Source organism: Rousettus aegyptiacus, unplaced genomic scaffold (genome assembly GCF_014176215.1).
Source record: "Rousettus aegyptiacus isolate mRouAeg1 unplaced genomic scaffold, mRouAeg1.p scaffold_m13_p_7, whole genome shotgun sequence".
Lineage (NCBI taxonomy): Eukaryota > Metazoa > Chordata > Mammalia > Chiroptera > Pteropodidae > Rousettus > Rousettus aegyptiacus.
The window spans coordinates 4,559,366-4,578,146 of record NW_023416310.1 but is presented as its reverse complement, the minus strand read 5'-3'; the positions used below and the strand labels follow the sequence as shown (position 1 = coordinate 4,578,146).

Sequence of the window (18,781 nt, the reverse complement as noted above, 5' to 3'; positions counted from 1 at the left end):
ATAACCAGACACGAATTAGGACTATTTTGGTCCACCTTTCTTTTTAGTGTCTCATCATTGGGTTGATTCATTGCCAGAAAATTGCTCATGGTTTTTAAATGGGATTTTGTACAGATGTAAAAGAGAGGCCTGAAACATTCAACATTAATGAAGGACTTCAGAGAAATAAGTACACCAACTGCAGACTTAACAAGAATATGGAAAAACGTATACATAAACATGATAAAAAAAATACTCCATTTGCTTCAGAATTGTGTGCCATGGTCCCTATGAAGAGAATTACTCAGAACCAGTTAGGCGGGAAAGTACAAAAGCTGTACAGTTTTCCCAGGAAAAATTTACAACTCCAAAGATTAATTACTAACTTATAAACATATTTTTACCCTCAATTTCTGTCTTGACTGGTATTAAAGTTACAGTTTGATAATAACTATACCATCCTTGATAAAAAAAAAACCTGTTTGGTTCCGTAACAAACCAAAATTATTGTCATAAACAGTGTTTTATTTTTCCCTTGGAGTTGCTGATTTGTATGCAGGCATTAAGATGAAAAAAGCATGAATAACAATGCCTTAAAAAGGTGCAGCACTCAATTTAGATATTTATACTGATTTTTAAATGCTGTTAAAATGTTCAGATTTTTAAAATGCTCATAAAGGGAAGGAACTGAGGAGGGAAACCCTATGACACACGTATTTTAAATTTAAAAAATTAAACATTTAAAAAACAAGGTATGTAAACTTGTTTTTTCCTAAGTCAAAAAAATAAAATATTAATGCAATACAAAGACAAATATTAATGGAAACCAGCAGTCTCCTTTCCACTCTGGTTTATATTCTCTAGTCTGGGAGGCAACTACTATCCACTCTTTGCCTACGGAGGTCGGTGGAAGATGGTGAGCGCGGCAGGAAGAGCCGGGAGCAAACAGCCTAGCGGCTACAAACTACCTACCTTCCCAGTTAATCATCCTAACGAAATCCCCAGCTCCCCTCCATGCTTCTGGAGCCACTACGATGCTCAGAGCGCCCCTAAGATCTTCCTCCCGTGTGGCAGGCTTCTCTGCACATTTTTGGCTTTGGTTTCCTCCGTTTCGAACTCCCTCTCCGTTTTCTCTTTCAGCGATCCCTCTGCAGGTCAACGTACCTGTCTCTTCTGTCATGCCATTAGATTTTGAGCGGGTAGTCCCCTAGTCCCCAGAGATCACTGGCCACACTACTTCCTCTCAAAACAATGCAGTTAACACACACCAAAGAAAAAAAACACATGCATTTTAAGTTTTATTTATAAGGCTGGAACAAACAAGAATATTAGTTTGGTTTCTTTTCAAGTTTAAATTAACTAATAAAATGAGGAAACAGCACAAAAGCTGCCTATTTACAAAAAGACAAATAGAACTAAAGAAGGTAAGTTTTTACTCCAAAATAGGAATAATGACATATACAAAGTGATTACTTTATAAACATTGGTCTAAATCTTTTATATTCATGGACTTTTATTGTCCTTGGGGGAGAAGATTGGCATTAACTCTTTGGCATCATCTTTTAAAATAATTGCTTCTTGGATTGTTATCCATGATAGTGCTTACCAAGGCCTAAGATGGATGTTTAAGAATGCATTCCGAGTATCGTTAAACTACTCCTCCATTTACCAGACACTCCGAAAGCAGTGTGCTGTCGGGGGAGACGGACTCTGGAGCCCAGAATCCAGCAGTCGGACTTGTGCTTCTGCTCCTTTCCAGCTGTGTCGTCGTGGCGAGGTGCACGCTCTGACTCACCCTCCTCGCCTTTCCAATGGGAGAATAAATCCACCCACACGGGCTGTTGGACGGATTAAACAAGAGCCTGATTGTGAGTGCACCGGTCCCAGTGCCTGGCCTGTAGGTGGCGCTCTAAAACGCTGGTTTAAAAACCATTCTGGCAGGCGCGTGACAGGGAGAGCATCATGAAACACCCCTGCTGTCCTCGCCCGTCTATCCCCCTTCCTCTGGTCAGGGCCCAAGCACCCATAAGAGCAGACAAGCTATTTGAGGGACTGAAAACTGAGCTTCGATAAATTAGTCCAAAGTCTAGTTCTTACCAACTCTATTATGTATCGCTTTGGTTGCTTTCATTGTTTCAAGTAAGCCATTCGTTCCTCCTTCCTTTGAAGGCAAATTCTGTTTCCTAAGGTTGATCTCTGTATTCTGAAATTCCTTCCTGAAACATTTTTAGTTTAAAGAAAGTTTTTTGGTTTTTGGTTTTTGGTTTTTTTTTTTTACTTTGGCCCTTTCTAAGAGGTAGGGTATTTACCCTATACTATTTTAATAGAATTGTGTTTGCTCTGAAGTAAAATAATTTGTTTTGCTTTATGGAAGTTGATACCTCTGGGCCAGCTTTTTGAAAAGCAAACCTGTAGGCAGTTACGGAATTCTTATTCAAGGACCCACTTCGTTTTTTTTTTTGCCTCTGGCCTTCACGGTGGAAATCTACCTTCGGAGTATTGCTTTGCAGTAGGTGATGATAGGGAAATCTACATAGCTCGAGTCATATCCATGCCCGACATACTGCTGCCTCCACAGGAAAAGCCAGGAGCGATTCTTTAGAACTAAGAAAAAAGTCAAGTTTGTCCATGGAAGCACACGGAGGGCATGGCAGGAAGCGAAACCTTGTTCTCCATGAAATGGACTTGGATGTGGCCCAGGGTGATGTGGGCCAGCCCGGAACTCGGGAGGCCCGGGCTTGAGTTCCTGCTTGCCACCCGCTCAAGCTTGTGGCTCTCAGTAAGTCTCCGCCAGCCTCGGGCCTGGGTGCCCTGGCGTGCACCACGTCCGCCCTTGTACACAGACCGGCTCTGGGGCCCATTTCAGATCCAGCACCCTAAGGTTCTAATTCTCTTTTTAGCCTCAACAGCATGAGGTTCTGAAGGCGCCACTCGTCCCGAAAGCCAGCCGGCATCTCCCTCAGATGTGTCGTCCGGTCAGGAAAAAGAGCGGCCGGTCCTCCTTGGCGTTGGCGGTCTGGAACTCGTCACGCAGTCGGAACTGCCACTCATCTTCCAGCTCCAGGCGGACCACCGTCTGGCGGAGTGAGTTCCGGTCCTGACAGATCACGCACAAGGTCGCACCTGCACGGACAACGGCAGAGGCAAGCAGAAAACAGGTGAGTTTATCCAAACGACACTTACTGCCTGGATTCTACTTGCAGGCACGAGACACGATGCTGCGTGGAAGGGAAGGACCAGATGTCCGGCAACCTCGCGTTTCCTTTGGAGCGCTGCGCAATCTGAGCGAGACAGACAGTGCCACTGTGACTGGCAGGTCTGGCAGGTGAGAGACAACGTGGAGGCAGAAGCAGCTTCCACAAAGGAGAATGGGAGGAGAACGGGAAGGGGACACTGGTCTGATCGCAAACCAAGCTCAGCTCTGACCCACAGCATGAATGCCTGCCACGCCCCACCTCACAGCCTAACCCCGCCTTCCTCTCCCGCCCAAGCCGCCCACCAGTCTGGCCCAGTGTAGCCCCCACCCCTCCCCACAAGCCCCGCCACGGGAATTCTCCCTCCTCCAGGCTCCTAGTATAACCAAGACATCATTTGTGTTCGCTCATTCATTCCTTCGTTGGTCTATCTACCTACCTACCCACCTTCCCACTTCCCTGCCTACACGTCCCTTCCTCCCGTTACACGAAAAGCTTCCCAAAAGTCAGAGCGAAGGGCGACCAAGGAAAAGAGCAGATCAGTCAGAGACCCCAGCTGGACCGGAACAGGGACCCCGGCTAGACTGGAATCATTTTTTTAAGTCATAGAGAATGAATGTTTGTCACTCTGAACCACTCTCGCATGCAAACAGCTACAGAAGGAGAAGAAGGATGAGAAGAGAAGCCGAGAAGCGCGCAGAACCCCGAGATGAGCAGGAAAAACTCATCGACCAGGACACAGAAACGCCCGAGGGGCCTGGGGCTGATGTTAAGAATCTGGACGGAAAACAGACATAGAAGTTGAACACATCTGCTATTTGCCTCAAAGAGAGCGGATGTGTCTCGTCTCCATCCAGACCAGGATGGGGGAAGGAGAGCCGCCGGGGACCCCATCCTGGCCCCCTGTACTTTCCTGGATGGTTGGAGCAGCCACAGTCCCACTCTGAGCCTCAGTTTATGAATTGGCAAGTGAGGACTAGGACCAGAAGTCACCCCGACGGAGGCGCCAGGTGACAACCGGCATTCACGCCAAGAGGCAGGATATGAGTACGGGAAGTTACCTTGCAGAAAATGGAACTTTTTCAAAAAGCTGGCTCCCACGAAGGAGTCACAGAGGTAGAGCAGGAGTCCGCTAAACGTGAAGTCGGAGCAGCTGACGTTTAAGGAGTGGGGCCTGGAGCTCACGTAACACACGGAAATCTAAAAAGGAAGGGGCCAGAACATCGCTCTCCACGAGATACCCAGCCACGTTACGCCGGGGCTTTGCATCTGACAAATACCAACTGCTTGGTAGAGCTCCAAGTTTTTTGGGGCCGGAAACAATATTTTCATGTTATTTCCAAATCTGTACCCTAAAAATCAATTCCAAGAGGTTTATCCAGATCTATCTATTCCTTACTTCATTAGAGAATCAGAAACATTGTGGCATCGGAATTCGGTTGGATTCCTAACTTACTGTATTGGGGCAAGCCATTTAAATTCTCTTAGCCTTTACGTCAGCAGCTGCAAAGTTCAGCAAATACCTGAGGCGAAGTTACAGTTCCATCCTGGATGCTGGTGTGTCTCGGGGGAACGTCTCGGATTTACAGATCCGACAGCGCCCCCCGCCGGGAGTTAGTTACCTGGGACCCCAGGTTGAGGTAGCAGTCGACCAACAGCACGGGGTGGCCGTGATTCCTCGGGGACAGCGGGAAGAAGCGGTGGCTGTGCTGCTGGAGGAACTTCTCCAGCAGGAGCTGGGCCGGGGCCGCGAGGAACGGGTGCTTGCTGTCCGGGGCGCAGATGTACTGGGCCGGCACGACAGCCACGGGGTGGTCGGACACCTGCGTGGGGGAGGAAGGCGTCAGCCGCTCCCCGCCACCCGGAGCAGAGGGCGCCTTCCCGAGGCGTCCAGGCGGTGTGGGAACCCGGGGTGGGTGGCCCCGTCGCAATGGGCTGGTTGTCACGCAGCGGTGCCATGCGCTGGGGACACACACTCCGACAATAAAACCCTCTGTTAAGAAGCATTAGGTTTTGTTAAGGTGGGGCACGTGCAGACTGATCGGTACGATCAGGAAGAACCGTAGACATTGACCGTTCCATGAGGAAATCAGCCACCTGGCCTAGAAAGAAACGGGAGAACCAGAGGACCCTGGGAACTCTTCCCCGAATTCAGGGGTGCAAACCTCTCAGCAGGGTCCACGCCCCGGGCCCCCAGGTGCTGTCTGCCCCCTGTCACCACTTCCTCCGGACGGTCCGGCATCGAGCCCACGGTCTCTTACTCGGCCACCAACCCTGCTGCGGCCAGAGAGACTGGCGACCATGACGAAAACAAATCAAATCGTCTGGCGCACGCCCTTCGATGACGTCTCGCCGTCCCCAGAGAGGAGTCCAGAATGTTCCCACGGCCGATAAGCTCCTGCCTACTCCTCCGGCTCACCTCTGCCACCCCCCAGCCCCCACCGCCCCTCAGCCTTCACGCTTCCTCCCTGCCAAACTCCCCGCCCGTCCTCAGCGCGGTCACCCGGGTCCTTCCGGGGCCCGGATACACTGCTCCTTCTCATCCTCCAGGTCTGGCTTCAATGACACTTCCTCAGGGACGCCGGCACCTCCGCCGCCAGGGAGGTTAGGTCTCCCTGCGACACAGACATCACCCTTGGGTGCTTAGCACAATAGCACGTCACTACACACTGGACGTTGGCCCCAGCTGCAAGACTGCATCTTCCTGGGTGAAGGGACTGAGAGGTCAGTGAACACTCAACGAATAAATAAGTAAAAGCTAAGTTATTTCATTCAGATGAAAAGCTATAAAACATCACTAGCTTTCCTTGATATGATCGCTATGCAATTACACCTAAAGGAAAAATAAGATAAGGCTCAAAATAGGTATAAAGACAAAATACCTAAGAGTTAAAAAATGTTACTGAGGGAACTAAAAGAAAAATTAGTTTTAAAACAGATTGGGCTCTTTGGTCAAAAGACAATCTGGTAAAGATCAGACTTCTCCCCAAATTAAGCTGTAAATCTAACAGTTTCAATAAGAAATCTCAATGTGGGAGGGAGGAGCTAATCTAAATGACTCCAAGATCTTCTGGAAGTAAAGATCTCTTATTTAAGTGTCTTGCCACTTTGCAAGAGAAATAAGGGTGGACTCTGGTTCCCAGAGCAAGCGCCACTCCCTGCTGATGGGAAAGGGGGAGGGCCACGGAACTGGTGTCTGAACTCAGACCCGGCCCGGCTCAGAGAGGACAGCCACGTGGGGAGTGAGTGGACCCCAGGAAGGACAGAGGCAGTGGGCATCAGGCGCCACCGGGGCACGCCTCGAGGCAGAGGAGGCGACAAGCGGAGGGCGGGGCTCTGGCCCGCGGACGCAGGGACGCAGCAGCTCACGTCACTTCCGGGCAGACGGGGCTCTGGGCTCGCCGTGACCTCGCACTGAAACCCCAGGCCTGCCCAGCCAGCGGCGGCGCAATGGGATCACGTCTGCGCACCCAGAGGCTGGCCCGGGGACAGACAGCATGGCTATCACAGGCCGGCGCCGTTCAGACCGCATGCGGCCAGGCCCTGGCCCAGGGGCCCGGAGAGGAGCAGGCACCACACCTGCACCCCAGAGCTCTGTGCCGCAGAGAAGCCGGACGAGCGCGCAGGAACCACCGGGGAGGACGCGGGCGGGCAAGAGGGCGCGGGGGGCTGGAGGTGGACGTGCCTGAGCGGACTCGGTTGAAAGCCTTTGCCAACACTGCCTGGCCGTGGAGCCCACCCAACTGACCCGGAGACGGCCGCGCGGCCTCCCCGCCAGCGCCCGCCCCGTTTTCCCACCGCACGCCGCAGCCCCGGGGGCAGACGCAGCCAGGCGCGCGGCCCACCCACCTTGGACGTCACGTGCAAGGACCGCAGCCCGCCCACCGCGATCTGCTTCTTCATCACGCTGAAGCGGTTGAACCGGCAGAGCAGGAGGCCGGCGCTGTGCACCCGCAGGTTGAAATCCACGTCGTCGCACAGGAACCTGCTCAGAACCAGAGTGGGGGCGCATGGGACCGGATGCAGCTCACGCCCCTGCCAGGGTCACGCACACGGGGCGGGGGACGGGCTCCCTGTCCTGGGGGCTCCCGAGGGAGAGCAGGCTCGTGCCCGCCCTGCAGACCTTCCTCCAGGCAAAACGAACAGGGACAGCTGGACAAGCTGTGATGTGCGGGCACCGGGAAGGGCAGGGGACCAGGAAGGACAGCCACCGGCTGACCACACGCCCCACGCAGGCGCGGTGTGAGGACCTCGCACACACCCTTTCACCTATGTGTCACAAAGCAAACATCAGACCTCCCAGGGTGAAAAAACCAGAACACTTTTCACAGCTGAGGAAACAAGGCGCCGAGACGGCACGTCACCTGCCCACACTGCAAAGCCGATAAGCGGCAGAACTGAGCTCCCTAGCAGGTGGCTCTGGCCCCGAAGCCGACACTGCCGCGTGGGCCCCTCGCTGTGTGCCGAGTGCCTGGCACGCGGGGACACTCGGGGAGCATGCGCAACCGCGCTGTTCCTGAGACATGAGCCCCGCTGTGGCTGGACATGCAGACAGTGACATGGGAACATGACCTCGCAGTTTTCTTGGCTGCCAAGGCTCCTAAAAAGCCACGTGTCCAGGGAGGGACCCAGGAAAGCAAGAGAAACACAGAAATAGTGCTGTGCGCATCACTGAATAAAGACTCGTGCGCATCGATGCAGGGGGTTGACTGACGTAATGCAAAGCTCTCTTCCACAAAATTATACAAAACTACCAAAAAAAAAAAAAAAAGTGAGGTGAGGGCTGCAGCAGGGGCCAGGCCACCGGTATGGACAGGAAGCCTCTGCTGCCCTTGGCCCTGGAGGGCACAGGAGAAGCAGCCGCCCGCCCGCCAGGCCCAAGGCGGGTCCCCGTCAGTGCCCCGGGGCCACGGGCCGTGCAGGGGCACCGGAGCTCACCGGTTCTGGTTGTACTGCACGTTCTGGGTCAGGTCCACGTTCAGGACGACGAAGTCGTGCACGTGGCAGCGGGAGAAGGGCTCCCGCACCTCGCGGCTCCCCGTCTTGCTGGACCACTTCCGCATGCCGATGAGGGCGTAGTGCGTGATGTTGGGGGCCGCCTCGATGTGCTGCATGATGTACCTCAAGGAGACGTTCCTTTCGGACCAGGAAAATTCTCTGCTCAAAGGGGGGAGAGCGTCACATCTCGAGGTTGAGAAGCGAGCGTGAAGAGCAAGGGCCTCTGCGAACGCCCGCTGAACCTGACTCAGCCGGGGTCCATCGCAACCACCCCCGAGGGCCAGGCGCCAGGCCAGGCACTTCGAGTTCATTACCATTTATCCTCACAGCAATCCTATGACGTGGGCACATCATCCCCATTTTACAGAGCAGGAAAGAGAAGCCGCGGGTGACCTGCCCAGTGCCACGCGACAGAGCTTGGATTGGAACAGCTCTGCCCCCAAAGCCACACCCTTTCCACCATGCCAAACCTCCCTGCATTTCCGGGTTTGCAGACCTGAAGCTAAAGGGTGGGAAAGAGAAAGGCTTTCTGCCGGGAGTTCTGAACGAGAGCGCGGGAGGCCAGGAGGCGGCTCGCAAACACCCCCCGCCCCGCCCGACGGCGTCTGAGGTCGGCGAGCACGCAGATGATGAGAGGCACCTGGTGACCGGAGAGAGGGCTCAGGGGAGCCTCCTGGGCTGGGAGCCAGGGATGGCCGGGATGGCCGCGAGGGCCCGGCCGTGGCGCTCAAGTTTTCTGCTTCCTCTTCCCCACCTGAGGAGCTTAAGCCAAAGTCTCTAAGGCCCTGCCACTCCAGGACATTCGCTGCCGCTTCAGAAGGAAACGCTCCGATCTCCCCCGCATCTCCGCCCTCAGCCAAGCTCTTGACCCCTGAAGAGTGACAGCGAGAAAATCGAAAGCAAAGCGGACCACCGTCCTCATAAGCCACGTGCCGTTCTGTCACACAGAAAACAGCTTTCCCAGGAGACCGGGTATTGATGGTCATCTCTACGTTAGCGTATTATCAACCTAATGGAGGTGAACTAACCTAGTACTGTCAAAACGACAAGCCAAAAATAAGCGGAAGGCATCGGGCAGCCCTAAGCTGAAACGCTGATAGTGTGAAATCACAAAGTCACGAGGAAACATTTTATCCATGACGTTCGGATGCGATCGCATCCATGGAGCCTCCTCTGCCTCGTGCTGCTCCACCCATCCTCTCCCTGCGGGCACAGCACTCGCGGGCTGATTAACCCCGCAGCAGACCTCTAGCCTGGTATTAGTGCCCCTGACAGAGATGTGGGGACTAGAAGCCAAAAAGAGTTAGTGGTTTCCCAGGAAAATGTAAAAACTGTCTAAGCCCAAGGGAAAGCTAGAGACGCGGGCCTGCCCCAGCCTGGGCCGCGGGCCCCGCACGCCGTGCTTCGGCGCCCCGCGTGGTCCTCGCGGGGTGGCTGGGACCTCCCCATCGGACAGAGGGCACACTCGCCCATCCCCCCCGGGGGCGGCACCGCACCTGCTCCTGTCCCCGCCGCAGTCGACGTCCACCACGTTCCACATCGCGCAGGAGTCGTCGGAGATCACGATGAAAGGCCAGATGTCCTGCGGCCTGACCCCCAGCTCCTCCTGCCGGCTCCGCTCCAGCTCCAGGTTGTGCGAGGACAGCTCCTTGATCAGGAAGTGGGCGGCGCCTGCAACGGGGCAAAGCCGCCCGGACTCGGCTTGTCCTCCTCCACATCCTCTCGCGGGGCAGAAGCCCCACCTGGGACGAACGCTGCTGGTCAAGGCCCCGGCCCCCCAAACCGCCAGCTCCCCGTGGCCCTGAGCCGCATCGCTCGTCCGCTCGCTTTGGGCTGGTGACTGGGGAGAGAAAATCCTAGAGGACAAAATACTCCTCTCCACCTTGCACACACCTGCTTGACCTTGCTCATCTAACGTGCATGGAGAGCATGAATTAAGGCCATAACTAAACTTCGAAGGAAAAAGACCATTCAGGCAAACCGAAGTTGCTCTAAGAAGCCCAAAAGCTCGATGCAAACACGTGCAACGCTCTTCGTCTCTAGAACACCCTCCCGGGGCTCGGCCAAAGCCCCTACCCACTCCGGCGCTGTTGAAGGCGCTCGGGAGCACCAGCATGACGTGGTTGGGCCAGTACTTCTTGTAAATGGCCATCTCGTACTCCTTGACGACCAGCACGTGCAAGTGGCGGGCGCCGTCCATGGCGTGGAACAGGTTGAAGAGCCCATGTTCGTGCCGGCCAGTCGTCGGGGTGAAGGTCGGGCTTTTTATGTGCTCGTGACTCTGGGAAGGGGAGGCGAGAGGAGGGAAGGGGTTCGTAGACATAGTCGCGATGACTCCCCTCCCTCTGAAATGTGACTCTGCAGCACCCTCCACACAGACGGACTCTGCTTCCACACCCCTCGCATGCGGCTTGGCCTTGGGACTTGCTTTCGCTGATAAAATGCAGAAAAATGACGGTGTGCCAGTCCTGAGCCTGGCTGCAAGGGGACGGGCACCTCGGCCCTCTCTGGCAACTCCTGTTCCCCCGGGAACAAGGCTCGCCTAGCCTGCTGGAGCAGGAGAGGCCACGTGGAGCCGAGATGGACCTCCCACTGAGGCCACCCAGCCCAGCCAGCCCCAGGCCGACCTGGCAGCTAACCGCCAACACACGGGTGAGCACAGTCAGGTCCAGGATGACCACCGGGTGAGCGGAGCCCACACTGCCGGCCCACAGAACCAGAGGCTAAGTAAGCGCTTGTCTGGGAACGTCTTGTTAAGCAACCCGAACGAGCTGGCATGTATCCATGAGTCCAATTCACTGCCCTCTCGTATTAGCATCTAACATTGTTCTAAGTCCAGGTCACCCTGGTATGACTTCAATCCCCCAGTCACTTGCCCATACAGCCCAGCTATTTATCCACTCAGGCTGGGAACCTTGTATATAAAGAACTGTGTTTCCTTTACCCTGTCCCCAACAATAAGTTCCTCTGGCTGAGTTAGATCGTCCGCTCCCTCTGCATGCTTGAAAGCACTGGCTACGGAGCTGTGATGCAGGCATCTGGTGGTCATAAACTGGTTCTGATGGGAAGGGGCCGGAAAGGGGAGTATAATAAATGCTCGCTCACTGCGACACCCAGCCCACGGGGCGGGAGATGCCGGAAAGGCTTCTTAGGTACTGTATAAATGTTCTCAGTGCTTGGTAACAGCCTGCAGGGGCTGAAAGGCTAGGTCCACCTCTACGGATGCCTGGCCCCGAGGCAGCACTGACCCGAGGTTCCACGGTGAGTCAGGCTGGAACTGTCCGGCCAAACGCCCCCCCTGGGGAGCGTCCCCGAGGCACAGACGAGTCAGTAAGAACAAGCTCTTCCAAAGGTGGAAAACGACCTTTTAGAGAGGGACATTGAAATACGTATGGGCGAAGGGAGGCAATGTCCGGGATCCCCGTCCAAGGGATACGGGAGAGCAGGGGGAGGGAGGGAGAGACGGAACGAGGCTGGTCAGGAGTCAACGACCGCCGAAGCCGGGTCAGGCAGGGGCCGTTCTGCGACCTTGGCCCGTTTCAGTGTCCGTGACAGAGCACGACGAGGCAGTGGGCACCGGGCACGTCTCTTCTGCAGTCACCTTCCAGGCCCTGCGCTGGCGGCTCACGCCGGTTATTCCAACAATGCCAACCCGGGTTTACGGATGAGGACACCGCGGCACAGCAACATTGAGACGCAAGATCGAACGACGCAGCTCGTAAGCGGCAGAGCGAGGCTTCGCCTCCGAGTGGCCCCAAAGCCCTTGGGCTCCCCGGCCTCCTCCTGGCTCAGTCACCACATCTGTCTCTCCACCCGCCCCGTGAGCCCTTGACTCATCGGGCAGCTCCCGTCGCTAGGTCTGGGCACTAGCAGCTCCTCGGATCGGACCCGCTGGACTCAAAGCCGGTACCTTGTCCGTGACGAGGGGCAGCCGCATGCTCTCCAGCTGGCCTCCGGGGTGGCTGAACACAAAGTGGTGCTCCTTGGACTTGGGGATGACGAAGTGCAGCTGGATCTCCTCTCCTAGCATGGAGTAAGAGAAGGCAAAGGCGTGCAGGGTGGACTCATAGAGCTGGGGTGCAAGGGCGAAAGGACAGAGCCTGCCGTCAGAGTCCGGCGTGACTGCCGGGGAGACCCAGGCCCGCCGCGGCGGCGACCGCACGCTGGCCTTTGCCCCCTCCGCCCCCCAGCGCGAGGCGCTCACGGGCCGGCCCCAGGACCAACTGCGGACGCCCCCAATTCTGATCACACGTCGCCCGGGGACGCCCCTTCCGATAGGTACCGACCCCTCTGCGTTTGACCTGGAGCGCTGGGCTATCTACGGAAGCGTGCGCGCTAGAGATCACATTGCTAAGTCTAATGAACGTGTTCTTTCCTCCTGCGTAATGACACGTGTAGTAGCATGTGAATAAACCAGTGATGCCACACACTTGGGCACCTCTGCCTCCCTTACCACGGCCAGCACCCTCTGTCCACCTTGTATTACAATTAACGATCGCGTGAAGCAGGCACTGTCATCATCCCCGCTTTACGGACGTGGAAACTGTCATTCGGAGGCCCTCATCTCTCTCCTGCCCCGAGTCGAGCCTCTCCTCTAGCCTGTTCGTCTGAAGAGCCCTCCCCTCACGCCGTGCCTGAGCCCACTGCTCTCTGGCGTGACCTCCCAGCCCAGCTCCGCCCACGCTGTGCGGTGCCTCCTTCGGGCCTCGGCTCGTGTGCCCACAGAGGGGTCCTCCCTGACCCCTCGCCCCTGGGACCGGTGTGTGCCGTGCACCCCTGCGAGGGACCGAGGCCCGGAAGGGCGGACACAGGCCGAGACTCGCCAGCGTGAGACTCCTGCTGCGGCCCCTCGGGACCCGCAAAGCCCTTTGGGAGCAGAGAGGAGGCGGAGAGAGGTTTTGACCTGGGAGGGAGCGCACATGGACGCAGCGAAGGGCGTTTCATAGGAACGGTCCAGGGAGCCTTGGGAGGGGAGGGGAGGGGAGGGGCAGAATGGGCAGGGGCTCAGCAGCGCCGGGAGGAAGCCAGCGTGCGCGCCCGGCTCCCGGAGTGGCCGGCCCTCACGTCCCTACAGCTCAGGCCCCCAGACCTGAGCACAGGCCGGGTGCGGCTGGCGAGCGCTCGGAGTCGCCGCCTGCCCCTTCCACGCGCCTTCCGGTAACTCACTGACGACACTCACTGCAGTGACCAGTGACTAAATCCCTCGCGTCTCTTTTATGGCCGTAAATTTCAAAATCGAGAAAACGTGGTCACTTATATTTTTCTCTGCCTGAAAGAAAAACTGTCCCCAAGGGGTGGGGGCAGGGAATGTGCCAGGAGAGTTTATCTGGAGTAAATGGGATCTCTGATGATTTTCAGTCCTTTAAAAAATCATTCCTACGTATCTTCCCATTTCGTCTATAGCAAAGTCGTGTAGTCTGAAGGACTTGGTGCTGAAAGGGGATGAACGCTGCTTCATCGGCAGCTCAGCCGAAGGCTGGGCCGGCTGGCGAAAACGACAGCCCCTGCCTGCTGCTCCCTCTGCAGGAGGGCGGACAGGCGAGCCGCTCTGGGACGCGGCTGAGGACAGGCGTTCCGCACACCTGTGTCCTGTCCAGGTGTCCACTCGCTCCCACCAGCCCCGGCTCCTTCTTCTTCCCCTTTCCCTCGCTTGGGTCCGGAGAGAAAAGAAATGCTAAGTATAAAATCCGACCCTCATCGAGGGCCATGCCACTGTGAACAAGCCCGATCCCGTCTGATCTCAGAAGCTGAGCAGGGTCAGGCCTGGTTAGTACTTGGATGGGAGACCACCTAGGAAGACCAGGCGCTGTAGGTGTAAAAAAGTAAAAAATAAAAAAAAGCAATAATAAGGGATTGTAACCTGACAAGGTCCTTGCAATCTATAAGGTCAAAGAAGGGTTGCCTCGCTTAAAAAAAAATAAAAAAAATAAAAAAAATCCAACCCTCTACTGGTTTCTAAACAACCAGCCTCACAGGCTGCCTGTAAACCGGGCTATGAAGAGACTATTGCAAATGAAGCTTTGCCCACAGCGGGCCCCTCCTCAGAGTCCTTGCTGAAGAAGTCCACGTTCGTGCCCGCAGCGCAGCCAGCAGGCTTCGTGGCCTGGTCTCTGCCCCCCCACACCCCAGCCCCAGCTGCCCCTCCTGGGACCGCCCACCCCTAGCACTTACGCTCCTGCAATACCTGATTAGAATCCCTTCCAACCCCCCAGAGACCCCAGATCCCCCCACTACTGCACACGCTGTTCTCGCTGCCTCTATCTGTCTCGGCCTCTTGGCAAACTCTTCTCGATTCCTCGAACTCTTCTCCGCTCCCACCCAGACAGTATCCTCATTGATAAAATTGGGATGATGCGATTGCCTCATGTGGTTAATAAGAAACGAGGCAGAACGGTGTCCTAACCAGTGCACCTTGAACGGATGACAGGTCTGGCTCGAACGCCAGCTTCCTCGGGTGACCAGCCAGAGCCCTGGGCCACAGCCTTATCCACTCGCCCGGTGTCCAGGGCAAACGGTATTTCCTACCACGTAAAAAGATCGGGAAGTACCAAGATGTGAACGGGGCCCAGCACTTCGCCGGCACGTAGCAGGTGCTCAGCGAATGCGCGTCCTTATCTACATCTCTGCTGTGCTTCGACCATATGGCTCTTCTCGCCGGCTTCGTGCTGTTCCACAGTTCTGCCTGTGTGCATCTGTCTGTCCCTACACCGTGAGAGTCTCGAGCGTGGGGACAGAGTTTATTCACCTCTGTGTCTGTGTCTGGTACGTGAGAAGCACTCAGGAAGTGTCTGCTGCACTGAACTTTTGAAACTGCTGGGACGTAAAGGAAGCAAGACCTCGGCAGCCAGCGCGCACCGTCTCTGAGGAAGGTGCCGCCCGGGCAGCTCACTGCCCCGTGGTGTCGGCAGCAAGTACGCAGACCGTGAAAGGGACCCGAGGATGTGCGGAGACTGGAGAGCAGCAAGGGCTTCCAGAACTTTCCATCTCCCGCTCCGGAATGAGAACATCGAGAGAACGGGGCCGCGGTGGCGCCGGGCAGGGTGGAACCGGTGGCCGAGGGCTGTGCCCGGCGGCCGGCGACCTACCTGGCCGCGGGGGCGGAAGCCCAGGTACTGCTGACACTGCTCGCAGTGGTGGTACGTGTCGTGCGCCGCGTACTTGGACAGCCGCATCCGCGAGGTCTGGCGCCGCACGTGGGGGTCCTCCGGCTTCCGGGCGGGCGCTCTGTCTGCAAGAAATCCCCAGGGTCACAGGCCGGCAGGGGGCAGAGCGGATCTTCTCTCCCCTGTCCACGCACACGGAGACGAGCCGGAGCGCTTGCTAGCCGTCGCGGGACTCCGTGGAGCCGCCTCTGGACTGGCTGGCCCCACGGGGATGAAGCTGGTCAGCAGTGACAGGCTCCGTGGGACACACTCGTGGACTGCCCACACGGTGTCCTCCTCAGGGGCCTGTGAACGTTTCGCCAACACACGCTCGAGGAGGCGCTTTATGACAATGCCGGTTGACTGCCAACGTAACACGCACACGCTATAACACGGAGGACTCGCGCCCAGTTTTGCAAATGACTCGGCAGGATTAAGAGGTCAGCACTGAGCTTTCGGGAGAGGCGAGTCTGCGTGAAGGACCCTGCAGCGAACACGATCTGCTCTGAGAACCACGAAGATGAAACGACTCGTTCGAAACGGAGACCGGCGAGCATTTTCCTCCCCCGCGGCACTCGCCGAGCCTCCCCCGTCAGTGCTTACAATCGCACTGGCCGCTAAGGTTCTAGGTGTGTTGACGGTGACCCCGAGACACTGCGAGGTCACAATCCTGCGAAAATCAGGGGCCCCTGAAGAAGGAGGGGGAAATGGAAGACCAAGTTCATCGATAAAGACACACGTCTCTTATCGTCCACTAACCACGGCCTTCGGAATATTCCGCCCGTGCCAGACGCCCAGAGGGCCCTCGTCATTATCAGCACCCACTGAGCAGTCAGTCGTCCTTCATGGGTTCCGGGAAGAGCCCCTCCCTGTCCTGGGAGGTGGCGACCGCCTCCCCCGGGCACTGCTGGCTAACTCACCACCGCCAGAAACTAAGTGCGTGGCCACCAAAATTCAGCTATTCCTTCAAGAGGCTATTCCCGCGGACTCTGGGCGAGGAGGAAACAGGACGCGGAGAGCTCTGACCTTGTCCCTTTGTGCCCTGATGGTGGGAGCAGATCAGGCTGGCATCCTCGTACTTCGGGTCGTGGATCAGGTAGTCAAAGGGCAGCTTCCTGAAGAGCTCCGGGTCGGGCCAGGGGTCGCCGTGGTGCGGGTACTGCCAATCCGGCTCTTCTCCGCGGTCTACGAGATCGGGAGAAACACGGCGCCGTGACAGAGCAGGAAGCGAGAAGGGTTCGTTTTACATGCGCACGGGGACGCTGCTGGGCGCGGCATCGTTGCTGCGTCTGCGGGTCCCCGGCGCAGGCCGTCGGGGCGTGAAGGCGCCCGGCACGCGTCCTATTTTCGGGATCGTTCTGAAGAGGCGTTCGCAGCGCTCTCTCTCCGGAGGTGCGGCCTCACACTGTGTGTCCCACGGGACGGGTCTGTCCTGACCCTCACGCCAGCCTCGGCTCCTCCCACCCCTGGGCTCTGCGCGTCTCCCCAGCACGGTCCCCATGGCCCACGGAACTACTGTGGTGCTCCCCTCCCGCGCGTAGCCAAACGCTCCCAGCCCGGACGGCCCGGCTCCTGCCCCCTCCCTGGAAAGCCTCTCGTGCTGCTCGAGCCCATCGCCCCGTCCCTGCCAAAGGCCAGCGCCCCTCGTGGGCCGAACCACACCCTCACCTTTGCCGCGAATCATCTTACATTACGGGTGGCGTGGCCTATAGTGCTCACCAAATGCTTTTTGGTCAAAAGGTAAAATCAAAAAATGTTTTTAAAAAATGTGGCCGGTGCAACTCCAATTACATAACATATTGATTATATACGTGATACTGATATACGTACATCTATCTTCACCTGTCCATCTCTCCTTCTACATCGTGCGCCTGGACAGCGTACGCGTCCGTGAGGAGGGGAAGGGAAAGGAGGGAAAGAGGAAGGAAGCCCCGCCGTGCATCTGACAGGCGCTCAGCGCCTCGCGCGTGCGACACCACGGAACCGTCACGGCACCCGGCGAAACGCCGATCACCCAGGTTTTACCAGAGAGAAAACCCAGACGAGAAGAGAACGCCTAGGAAAATGGGCTTCGAAGTCTAACGAACTGGGTTCAAATCCTGTCGTTAACACTGGCATATCCAAGAAAAGTGAAGAGACAGAAACTCAGCGGGCCTGCTTTCCTCTGAAATACCATCGATTTTCACCCAAAATACAGTTCCCCCAAACTGTGGGAGAACCACAGGAAACTCAGAGCTGGAAGCGCCTCTTTCCTCGAAGCAAAGACCAAGGGCTCCATGGGCTTCCTTGGTTCCCAATTTCCTCTAAAACTCAAGCACGGTCGGAGTGTCTAAAGAAATGCTGTGTACGAACGCTGCAGGCCTGTCCTCTTTGATAAGGCGGAACTGTGATCGGTCGCACGCACGTGCTACATTTTCTTTGTCCATTCATCTGCTGATCGACACTCACACCTCTGTGGACAGCGTCTGCGTGTGTGCGTATCTCGGCTATGGTGAATCACGCCGCCGTGAGCACAGGAACTACGTGAGGGTGCGGCTAAGTCAATTCGCTTGATGTGGCGATTCCTTCGCAGCGCGCGCTGCGCCAAATCGTCACGTCGCACATCTCGAATACGCGCGACAAAGAAGGAAGAAGACGTGCTGCTCAGATGCCAACAGGCCTCGCTGGTCCCCTTGCCTCGCAACACAGAAAGGACCCTTACGCAAAGTTCCGCTCCCGGAGCCACGCGAGTGTTTACCAGACCAAGTTCGCGAGCCGCCAGGAGGCGCCCGTGAAGGGGACATGGAGGCGGCGTGCCGCGGGCAGCGTCCGACGGCCGTTCCAGGGGCCGTACCAGACCTGGGCGGACGCTGCCCTGGGAACGAGGAGGGAAGGCTGCGCCCCACGCTTCCACGTCGCCCCACGACAACGACCTCTGTGCTCAGACGCCTGAGCGAGGAGCCTGCCCTGGTGGGTCCCTCCGCCTTCTCAAGGCGGCTGCCACCTCCCAGCCGGGATCCTGGGCACGTTATTCGTCAGGAAAATGGAAGGCCGACATCGATCCCAGGGGGTCGCGGAGGAAATCGAGCCTGCTGAGTGATGTGGGATATCCAGCCCGGGGCTTGGCACGTGGGAGGCGCTCGGCCGACGGCTACGTTTAGTACAGTAATCTTACCCCTACGAAGGCGCTATGCTGATACTGAGCAAAGTGCCCACCAGAGAAAATGCAGAACTCCCCACAGGGCCCTTGGGGTGAGTCCGATCACTAACCCGAGAATTCCATCCAGAGAGCAAAAGACAAGCTCGGTCGAGAAACTGATGAAAGATGATTCAGCGTCACCGACAGATACTCACCAACATTGATCTCTTCTTCATCGTAAACATCCACTTCTGTGAGCCGAATGAGCATTCTAGACAAAATGCTGAGGAACTGCAGGTAGGCGCCTGTCTTCCCAATCTGCTAAGACATTAAAACCGGAGCCGACGGTC

General features: G+C 56.6%; 1 protein-coding gene and 1 pseudogene across 11 annotated transcripts in view; one reads left to right on the top strand and one right to left on the bottom strand.

Annotated features, from left to right (window-relative positions):
- Window positions 1-1,219: 1,219 nt before the first annotated feature.
- GREB1 (growth regulating estrogen receptor binding 1) overlaps window positions 1,220-18,781 on the bottom strand; it is a 91,257-nt gene continuing 73,695 nt past the window's right edge. For 5 of the 11 annotated variants that reach the window (XM_036224626.1, XM_036224624.1, XM_036224629.1 and 2 more), the window contains exons 23-31: window positions 18,647-18,752; window positions 16,340-16,498; window positions 15,257-15,399; window positions 12,082-12,243; window positions 9,668-10,452; window positions 8,112-8,330; window positions 7,023-7,158; window positions 4,796-4,996; window positions 3,514-4,373 (exon numbers count right to left, since the gene is read on the bottom strand). In XM_036224626.1, the coding sequence (XP_036080519.1) occupies window positions 3,777-4,373; window positions 4,796-4,996; window positions 7,023-7,158; window positions 8,112-8,330; window positions 9,668-10,452; window positions 12,082-12,243; window positions 15,257-15,399; window positions 16,340-16,498; window positions 18,647-18,752 (2,508 nt within the window). In that variant the 3' untranslated portion in view covers window positions 3,514-3,776. Of the gene's footprint in view, window positions 3,103-3,513; window positions 4,374-4,795; window positions 4,997-7,022; window positions 7,159-8,111; window positions 8,331-9,667; window positions 10,453-12,081; window positions 12,244-15,256; window positions 15,400-16,339; window positions 16,499-18,646; window positions 18,753-18,781 lie in introns of those variants that run through there. The other 6 variants (XM_036224633.1, XM_036224630.1, XM_036224631.1 and 3 more) reach the window with 6 other exon arrangements.
- On the top strand, window positions 13,868-13,986 carry LOC118606352 (annotated as a pseudogene).